Here is a 10,871-nt window from a genome sequence, read left to right on the forward strand (position 1 = left end):
AATAAGATTACTCGTACCCATGGACCGTCACCATCTGGTAAAAACCTTTTTCAACTTCTGAATGGACACAAAGTTTTGGTGGGAGTTACACTGATGACTGATCCACTGATGATCGAGGACAAAGGTAACTTAAAAAACAATATACAAATAGCAGCGCTACAGCGGTTGATGCTAGCTGCCGCTACAATCGTATTGTACTAATTAGCGGGTTATAGCGGTACTATAGTAGGCTATAGTAGCACTATAGCGGTTGAGTATAGCTCTACGCTAAATCCCATAGCCACTATTTTGTACATTGTTAAAAACAAATGGTTTGGATTTTTTTTAAATACGTATGTGCACCGGTTTCAAATCCTAAACTCAACATAAGTGCTTGTACACGCTGATGAATTTATTCTAGGAATCGAATAAATCCTATATTTGGTTCATGCCTAATGGTTTGGTTTTTTTTAAATACGTATGTGCACCGGTTTCAAATCCTAAACTCAACATAAGTGCTTGTACGCGCTGATGAATTTATTCTAGGAATCGAATAAACCCTATATTTGGTTCATGCCTAACATAGTACAATGCTAAAGGTTAGGCGCACCATAACTTTTTATGCTGTTGTTTGGTTCATTTCCACTGTTATGACTTACCACGATTTCTTAATCACATATCCCATATACCATATCCATATTTTCATGCCAAACTTAGCCACAAGTGTAGCCAATTTTGTTGGCCACACTTTCTTTGGCAATTTACAACTTGTCTAAAATTAGTACCAACCAAATAAGTCTAGTTCATCCGAACGCCGCCAATCGGGGTAACAGCTAAGGATGGCGGCGATGGGTGAGAAGTAATGTAACAACAGACTTAGCGAACCTCCTTGTTGGTTCTTCAATTTAGTGAGCGAACTCTGACCGAGACTTTGCAAATTTTTGGTATTTAACAAATTAATTCGGAGAGTCAGAAAATTAAATAAGTCCGTATACATACATCGGGTACATGTATCATTGAACCACTCGGCAGTCGGTGCTAACCGTTATATTAGTTACCGAATTTTATCACATATATATATATATAAAAAACATATATAGCGAAAGGCGTGCGCTGCTGTGTTGATGTTCGATCGTCCTATGTATATACCGTACACGGGCGCGAGAAGTTGCTTATCTCCGTCCGTAGGCTTTAGACCTTTGCATGTATGTATAGCCATACATGTACCTGTACTGTGGTTAATGTTCTTCATTGCACACTGCATTTCCGGAAATTTGACTTGTGACGCGCGCTGCTGTGTGCAGTATCTATCATCCTTTAACTCTTCTCGTCACTCATGCACACGTACACGTACGGTTTGCTGGGCACCAAAATTCTGGGCACGCACGTACGTGCCACGGATATGATATTTCCCATCGATGGACGACGTCAGTTGGGCAGCCTAGTTGAGGTGATGGTAATGTAGCCGTTCTAACGTGGGTCAGAAACAAACCCCATAGACGCCCATTCAAGTTTGTTTTTCCCTTCTTGCTCTTAGAAGAGGCGACAAATTGACTATTGTTATCATCTTCATAGCTAAGGATCTATTTGTTGAGCTTTCTAATAGCTTCTCAGCGTGAAAAGCTAAAAGCTCAAATAAATAGTAAATTTTTTGTGTAGCTTCCGGGAAGTTGGAAGCCAGAAAAACTAAATTTATATGGAAAGCTGGAAAGCTCATTTTGTAAGCTTTTTATAGTTTTTTAAGCTCAGAAAACTAAACATATCTTCTAAAGGCTAGTGTTGTTTTTTCAAAACTAAAAAGTCAGAAGCAGTTTTTTAGAAAAGCTCAAAAGCTGCAGCTCAAACAAACATCTCCTAAGATATCAAGATTATAAGGCCAGTCTCAAATGCTTTTATAATTTTTTAGAGGTTCTTGACACGCACGATCTTGGTAGCGAAGGCTGAAAATAGTCTTGTTTTTCCTAAAAATAGCTGCGAATATGCTCCCACTTAATTTAGTCGCCCTCCACCGTGTTCTGAACGCCCCAACTCGCGTCGGTACCATTGGACTAGCCTAGCCACGGGTTCGGCGGCGATTCAGCCTGTTCGATCTTGTACGCCTTTGCTCGTACAGCCAGAGCCAGCCTTGCAACCTTCCAAAAGGCCCGCCCTGCTGCTCGGCCTCGGCGCATGCGTGCACGCGTACACGCCGCTCCAGACGCCAACCAAGTGGGCCGCCGGGCATCTCTCGTTGTTGCCTTGCGATTTAATTTCGGCATTGACATCTGCGGGCGCTGGGCGCCCTGTTCATGGCGCGTACGGCGCATCCGCGCGAGATCCACTTCTCCCCGGGCGGCGACAGCGACGCCTGATCGGCGACCTGGGCATGGACGACGCCTTCTCGGGAGCAGCAGATCTCTGATGCGGCAAAGCCACCAGACCAGCCATGCCGCCATGCAGCCGATCCTGGATCGGACTCGATCTGTTGTCACTTGTCATCCACAGGAACTGGCTGCAGACCTGCCCATCCATGCTTTGTTCAACCTGACTCTCAGCAGCCAGTGCTAGACCCTGCACAACTGCAGCATAGCGATGACTGCAGGTGGCGGCCTGTGTGCAAGATGGGTGTGACACTGACGATGCTGTGGTGTTTGTGTTACGCTTACACACATCTTGCTCGTCAGATTCGGAGCAGGCTGCTGCTGTTCGGCTACATGTAGAGCAGCGGAGTAGAAACATCAGGAACAGCGGTTTGAGCCGTATTTACACACTTTTTTTTTTGTATCTGATCGATCAGGGCAGCCACATTTCTCAGCTCACCAATCTAATTCTTGCATGAATTACGACGACACATCATCGCTATATGTACAACTGTCACAACAACGGGCAGACACTTCCCAATGTACAAACTTACACCGCAACATCTGCAAACAAAACCAAACAGCTTGCAAACTGCATCCACGATGAACAGGTCACCTTCACTCTAACCGCGACCAAAACCGCAGATGGCCCTAGAAAGCTATAACTTCCTCTTGACACAAACTGAGAGTATCGGCGAGGTATACTTGGCGCCATGCCACCCACCGGTACTGGAGACTTGACTACCTACATGATTTATCTACTCGGGTCCTCTAACAAAACAAGGATCTCTTCATCGTCTATGGCTCCGCCATCCATTGCATACTGTAATGCTGTTCTATCATCTCTGTCCGTGGCTTGAGAATCAGCCCCCCTGCACGGGATGTTGAGCAAGTAAATTAGAATCTACACATCCCAACTTTCGATTAAGGTAACCAACATGACGAAATCTGCATACCTGGAAAGCAGCAGCCTGGCGTACATGGGTCTGCCTTTCATGATGCAGTGATGAAGTGGTGTTCGCCCTCTTGAATCTGTAGAGTTTACATTGGCGCCGTACTGCAAGAGTAGCTCAACCATGCCCAGGTCCGCAACGCGGCATGCTAGATGAAGCAAAGACAACCCTTCGACATAATCATCCAATTCGTCTATACGGGCACTTGTGCTGGCAGGAGAAATAGAGTCCCCAGAAGAATCCTTCTCAAGCGGATTGCGATCAAAACATCTAGAACTTCCATTTGATGGTGAAGCTGGTTGCTCTTGTAGGAGGAGCGCTTTTCCCAGAGTCAAAGCCGAATTGAATGATGTATGTCCGTAAGAAAAATTTACATCGGCATTTGACCCCACAATCAGACTGTACACCCCCTTTTTGTTGTTTGAACTTACATTATCCCACATCAGTTGTGCTAGCTGAATCTCATCCACATTATGCTTCCGCACAAAATCCTTTTCAGCATACTGAAATAATTAAGAAAAAAAATCAACAGCTGAGTATACTTTACAAAGTTAGAGAGGAAAAATGTCTCTCGACTATATTCCTTTTCAACAAAAGACAATTAATTAGCAGTCCCAGATTTAATTGACATTTCTAATATCCCAAGGATTTAAAACCCCCTTTTCCAAGCAGGGCCTTAAAGTTTCGCAGACAACTCCTAAGAACAGATCTAACCTATAGATGCTGCTCATGAAACATCACTTGGTACATATAAATCGTGATACCATTGCTGATCACGATGAGTGATATAATAATTTTTGATGAAAATTTAGAGTAGACAAAACTAACAAACAAACTATGAAGTACCTTGGCATGAATAAATTTCTCCTTCACGGTAATAGGATCAGATTGTTTAGGCTTGCTGAGTGTAAAGCCATGCAATGTGTTTTCTAATTCATCAGCCCTGCATAACAGTAGAATTTACAAGTTAAATGAATGGCAATAAAAGGATAGTAAATTCTACAACTTTTGTAATGTTGGTTTGTATAAACGGCACCAATGCTACCTTGAAATATCACCATGGTCAGCGCAGCTTGACGAAGGTAACATTCCTTCCCAGACAGTATTGGCAAACGTGTTGCCTAATGACTGAAAGAGATTGATTACAGATAGCTCCCAAACCCTGACATCAAGCGTCAGGGATCTTACCTGCCATTGAAAGGTAAGTTCGGTTGGCTAGTCACATTAATGATAACTTCCATCCAACACACCCAATCTATAGTAGAGAGCTACATGTCACTAGTGCTACCTGCGGTGCCTGGTTGGCACAAAGCCATGGGCAATGCACAGATACACATCATCCCAGACCCCAACAATTCCAATTGCAGAACAACAATGTATATGAATTCTACAGTAACACGGTGAAACTTTTGATCATGTAAATTGCAGACAATACTGCTCGTTTACCTTAGATATATGCACACCCATATTTCTGTGTACCCCAGAACACTCTATGCATAAAAGAATTCCAAGGTTCAGGGATGCCCAATCAGGCTCTGCAGCACCACAGTCAGCACAGTTACCATTGCCAGCCACTTTCCTAAGCAAGTCAATTGGCTTATCAGGCTTCATCATGCTTGTTCGGTGATGCTGTGTACCCCTGGCAGAATGATCGAAATAACCACTTCCTGAGTTCTTTTCCAGCATGCAATCTTCACTTATTGAATGTTCAAGTTCTGTTGAGCTACTGAAAGAACTGCTTTCGCTGGCAGTTCGATGATGGCTGCTGCCCTTAGGGCTCAGCAGAAGACGCTGTAAACAAAAATATAATTTCATATAAATCAAATTCAGATATATAAATAATTCAATGTATGCCACTCATCACTAACCCGTTCAGGGGACTGGGAGCTCAGCAAAGAAGCGATGACGCCAGTAATTTTTTCAATCCAATCCATCTGATCCATTGCACTCTCTGCCTGCATAATTTTAGGTGCGTGTCACTAGACTGAAATCAATATGGCAACTATAGCTATTAAACAGCTTCGCACATCATTCTGTATAAAGAAAAACAGAAATAAAAACATACACTTAAGCTTCATACCTGCAATGTATAGTTCTTTGTGGGAGAAATTATTCTGAAGCAGAACCGCAAGTCTGATTGGTCTGCATCAACTTTAATGGTCGATGTTAGCAAGTTTACAGTATGGCGTGCAACAGATTTCTCATCATGCACGCCTCCATGGTAATGAGATGAAAACCATCTGCTGAGCAACCCAGAACCATGTTCGGAGGGAGTGCTAGTTCTTTGATTAGAATAACCGCTCTACAAAATCAAAAAACAAAACAAAAAAAATGATGAAATAGTATTTACCTGAGACACTCCTTAAGCGTGTGAAAGTATAATGTGAGATTGAATGTTGTAAGGTGTTGTGAATACTTACAGATGGCCTACTGTTTTGCTTGCGATAATAGTATAACATTCCTCGACTGTCGAGTACAAAGAACCTCCTTTTCCAGTCACCTCTCAAATTTGAAGATCTCTTAGAAAGATAGCCTTGTCGAATAGTCTGAACCTGAAAATAGTTGCTTACTTTCAGTATAACGTGAATTTCCCTTATTGAAGGTACACAACCATGCATACATGAATCGATCTTCAGATAGCACCAGTATGTGTTACCTTGCCCTTTGAAGCTGATTGCATCACTGCCTCAATCATCTTATGAGAACTTCTACCAATTGCTTGTATTCCATCACCATTAGGGGAATCGTTCATTCCATTTGGTGACCACCGACTTTCCCGATCAATTTGTCGTTTGAACTCTTGCATTCTCTCAACAAGAGCAGCCTGCTCATAGTTAGACCTTTCTCTTGATTGCTGTGCATAAGCAAGAACCTGCAAAAAGAGAAAGCGTGATGAATGATGTAAACAACCTTTCTCAGGTTCAGAAATATGGAAAGGTGAGGAGGAAATTAGGTCTGTAATACAGCCATGCGAACAATTACAGAATTCAGTAACCAAGGGTGATGCATTGTAATTCATGAAATCATAATATATGAAGGTCAACATGACCAAACAACAAAAGGATTTCAGCAATGAAGCAAATGGAGCAGAAGCACCTAACACCTTAATTACAGGTATTGTAAGGTCTAAAGAAGTCAATATCTTGAAGCAGGAACAAGGCAGTTGTGTGATTGGCAAGGATAATGAATGGTGCACCAGTTTCAGGATGTGTTGTTGCCTCCATTAAGCAGGACATGTTTACTGCCTCAACAAAGTTTAGCACTGTATGATGTATTCAACAAGAGCACTACAAACAATATCAAAAGAAATGCCATGGCTGAAAGAGTTACTTGGTTGATATATGGTTCCATCTGATGTAGGAGTTCATATCCCTGAACAAATAGCAACAGAGGAAGCTTGAATTACATTTGTACATAACCTAGAAATGTCAATATGAAAACAATGGCAAGAATATACTTGTTTGAAATAACGAAGATGCGCGTCCATTGTCCCACTAACAGCCTCCAAAAATTCAAACCTCTTCTTAGCCTCGATATTTGAAAGCGAAGTCACCTGAATATAAATACAGATAAGACAAAAAAAAGGCATTGCAACAATCTAAATAAAGAATCCTGAACAGTGGCAAATAAATAGGGTATGTACCAGATTGAAACGAGCTTGTTCAAATGAAGATCTGGCACTGTGGAGCTCCTGATTATGTCGCAAACAATTTAGTAGCAGAATGTAACCTTACCTTTTAGGTTTCAAAAGACAATAAGGTCAAAGTAAACTTACGTCCTCTACAGCAGTTGCTACGTCAGTCCTTGTACCTTTCTTCAAGGATAAATACTTCTCACGAGCCTAGGTAAGAAGAAAAACAAATGGAACAGGCTTACTAAAAAACAACTTAAGTTTTGTTATAACTGCACTGTCAACTGATATGTCAAGCATGATAACACATATCAAAAAGACAACAAAGCTACAAATTTCATGCTAGCCCGTGAAACAAACAGCAGACTCATCCTAGATAACTTACTAGAACATTTTCTATGAGTTAGAATTCAGTAGCTGGAAAGAAAAATAAAAAATAATACCTAAGCATCACCAACAGATCCTATCTGAATCTAGTGCAAGTTGTCTATTAGGTAACAAGGTAAAGCAAATGGAACAATAGATCATTTCTACCATAATGAGCTATTATACAAGCTTCTGAGTCTCCTTGTATGGCCATTACAAAATAGCATCAAAGCAGAATTACCTGGTCATAAAGAAGGCTAGCCTTGTCAAAACGTTTCCTAGCATCCTGCAAAAACGTTGTTAAATTAACACCATATGTAATTCCAAGTGTGAATTCTACAGATTTAATGTTGATACAAAATTATGTCAATACCTTCATTTCATGTAAATCAATGTCCACAAACTGGAGCAGCTTGTCATTTAGCATATGCTCAACCTATCACAACAATACATCAGCAGCTATACCACCTAAGGTGAAAGTGTAATTGCAAGCTTGTAAAACCTAACAAAACCGGAGTAGATCCCCTCTCAGTGATGAATGTAAATCAATACAACCACAAGAATGAATTCAACCATGTAATTGTCAAAATAACATTAAAATGAAGTATTGCAGAGCCAAGGAGATGAGTCATAGCCAAGTTACAGTATCAGAAGAAGGTGACAGGCAAACACTTCCATAGTAATGTATATATGGATGCTCTACCTGGGAGCGCAATACTTCTTTGTATGTTCCAATTTCTCTCAAGGCAATTGTAAATTTGGTCATAACAGGCCCTGCAAAAGAGGTAAGCATCATGATTTAAAGAGAACCGACCAACTAGGAAAGCGAAAAGGGAAAAACAACAGTGCTGAAGGTACAAATATAGTAAAGGTGACACGATCAAATTAATCAGTTTCAACAAAGAATAAAAGAAAAGGAATTTACGTAGACCATATAACAAATTGAGTACAGAGCTGAATACATGCATTATAAAAGAGAACACCAAATAACTAACCTCCAAATGCAACACTGATTGGATCATTATGACCCCCTCCAAAAGTTTCAAGTGAACTTGCGAACGCAATATCTCCATCATATGCTTCCCCTAGTCCTTCCCTGAAACAAAAGGGAGAAATTAGATAGAGTAACCCTGATAATTAAAACACAGCCTATATAATCCGATAGAATTCAAACATCAGAAACAAAATTTTCAGGTTTGGTAAGTCCAGATATGCCACATAAATGAGATGTGAATGATCACTTACGTGTATTTCCGGCAACCTTTGTGAAACTTGAAACATCTTTCTCTTAGCAATTCAGCACCTTCTTCAAGTGATTGCATCTATTAATGCAAGGAAACGAGTTAAATAATGTTCATGAACCACAGGAAGCAAATACTGGAATTTAATATCGAGATCCCCAAACATAATACAAAGGTTAGGTTGGCCTCATCGAATCAATATGACGCTTCATAACGAAATTGAATAGGCTATTAAGGATGAATAAATCGAAGGCACCTACTTTACAAACAATTTGTGACTCCTCATACTCCTTGCATAATTAAGGCAACCCTTTTTCTGTCGACAACTGACAAATTAATGGAACATTTCCAAAAATGTACACCAAATGATCACAATGCATGCCAAATTTACACATTGAAAAGCAAGATGCGCTACCTAATTCGCATCGAAACAAACAACAAACTGTCCAAAAAGAAATAGCAATCAGAAGACCAGAACACATATAGAGAATCTAAACTTTTAAAGGGCAAAGTTCCAAGTCGTGTTCGCATCAGTACAGCCTAACAACACAAAGTGCACTCGTGAACAATCATCAGACAGTCCACAAAACGGTTAAAAGAAGCGGTTAAACCTGCAGGTCCTACACTATTAATTCAAAATTGATTGGAGACCGAATTACACCGCAAGGGATCAGAGTCTCCGCCCTCATTCCCCATCAGCACAACCCAAAAGGAAGGGCAGATCCGCGCAACCACCCGCAACCCAATCCGGGAGCCACCGGAGCAAAGCATTGCACCCAAAGCTGAAAACTTTATCCCTCCCGCTCGCCCGAGAGGCCGAGATCAATCTCCCAGCAGCTACGCAGGATCCCCGGACCGCAGAAACCGAGATCCGGAGCGACCCCTCACCTGCTTCCTGAACATGGGCGAGTCATCGAGCCTGCTGAAAAACATGGCTGCCTCCGCCAGCCCGCCTTCCGCCGCCGCAGCCACTTATTCTCCCCCCACTGCCGCACTACCTCCACATCGACCCCCGCGCAGCCGCGGCGTCGGAAAGACTCGCTCGCCGGAGACCCCGCTCCGCAGCCACCGGGACCACAACCACCGCCACCTCCGCTTCACGGAGAACCGCCACTCCACCTCCGGCCTCAGCGCGACACGCTTGGAGCGCGACCCACGGCCGTAACCCTCCGGCGCCGCTGGGACCGAAACCCTAGGCGGCGGCCGGAATCGGCGAAATGGCGGCGATTCGCGTGGGGGGCGCGCGGAGAGAGAGGAATCGAATGGCTCGGCGAGAGTGGGGGAGGGGACACGCAGACGCAACGCCTTGGGGGGGCGGGGGGGACAGGGAGGGGTAAAGAGAAAAGTGTGAGATGGAAAATAACGGGGCGTTGTTTCTGATTAAGCCTAAATATAATTTAATATTTTTTGTTTTCGGGGTTAATTTAGTCGCTGATCGTGTGGGAGTGGCGTGGTAGGCCTGGTGCATCGTGGTGCCGAGACGTGGGGCCCGGGATACAGCGAGTGGGGAGAGGGAGGAGGCGGATCACCTACCGGTGAGTGGACGGGTGACTTACCGTTGATTGTATTGCCCGTGTGCGCAGGGTGCCACTTGTCCATTTCTTCTTTTTAATTTTAAAAAATTATAAATTTAAAGAAAAATCAGGAACTTTTGCACTGGTCAAAACAAGGTGAGGCGTCCGAGTTGTAGAACCAAGTGCATAACAGGGAATTAGATGGTGTCATTCGTACCTGTAATTTTTTCTCTTTCTCTTTCTCTTTTTTCTACTTACTTAATGCTCAATTCAGCTAGGTACAATATCCGTTAAGAGCAATGGAGCCCTGTGCAAAAAGTTCGGTATTGATGCAATAACACCATAAAAGATTGGTTGTTGGTTGAAGACTTGAAGTGTATTCTGCTACTAAAATGTTCTTGAGGGGATAATAAAGCACGAGTTGAGGAAGATAAATAAATGTATGGGTCGAGAAAGAGAAAAGAGATTGCAATTTTGATCCCTGTTACAGTGTGAGGAAATAAGGGAGACTGTCCATTTGGCAAGCAAAGCGTTGGAAGTCGTCGCCTTGGATATCTTTGCCAAGAATAGATGGAGAAGTAATAATAGACTTGGCTTTTAATTTTCTCCGATTGACTGTATATTTTTTCATTATTATTTGTGATCATCCTGCGAGCTGAGAATATTAAGAAATTAGGCTGTGTGTGGTCGCAGAGGCTGGAAAGGATTCCTTTTAAAAAAAAAGAAGAGAAATTAGAAAATAATATATTATTGTAGCAAGTATGAAATTGGCTCAAAATGGGTGACGTTCCCATAAACATTCCTCGAAAAAAAAATCTAAAAGTATGACACGAGGAGGCAAAATTGAC

General features: G+C 42.3%; 1 protein-coding gene across 1 annotated transcript; it reads right to left on the bottom strand.

Moving 5' to 3' along the window:
- Positions 1 to 2,751: 2,751 nt before the first annotated feature.
- On the bottom strand, positions 2,752 to 9,822 carry LOC101781413 (ADP-ribosylation factor GTPase-activating protein AGD3). Its single transcript, XM_004957257.4, has 19 exons — positions 9,398 to 9,822; positions 8,514 to 8,590; positions 8,264 to 8,364; positions 7,972 to 8,042; positions 7,642 to 7,704; positions 7,510 to 7,554; positions 7,047 to 7,112; positions 6,915 to 6,962; positions 6,729 to 6,824; positions 6,602 to 6,643; positions 5,928 to 6,143; positions 5,692 to 5,823; positions 5,352 to 5,573; positions 5,140 to 5,226; positions 4,718 to 5,062; positions 4,317 to 4,459; positions 4,118 to 4,214; positions 3,275 to 3,774; positions 2,752 to 3,190 (listed from the first exon to the last, which is right to left on the bottom strand). The coding sequence occupies exons 1-19, from the start codon at positions 9,440 to 9,442 to the stop codon at positions 3,073 to 3,075; spliced, it is 2,514 nt and encodes an 837-aa protein (XP_004957314.1). The 5' UTR covers positions 9,443 to 9,822; the 3' UTR covers positions 2,752 to 3,072.
- Between the last annotated feature and the right edge of the window lie 1,049 nt (positions 9,823 to 10,871).

This window comes from Setaria italica, chromosome II, assembly GCF_000263155.2.
Source record: "Setaria italica strain Yugu1 chromosome II, Setaria_italica_v2.0, whole genome shotgun sequence".
Lineage (NCBI taxonomy): Eukaryota > Viridiplantae > Streptophyta > Magnoliopsida > Poales > Poaceae > Setaria > Setaria italica.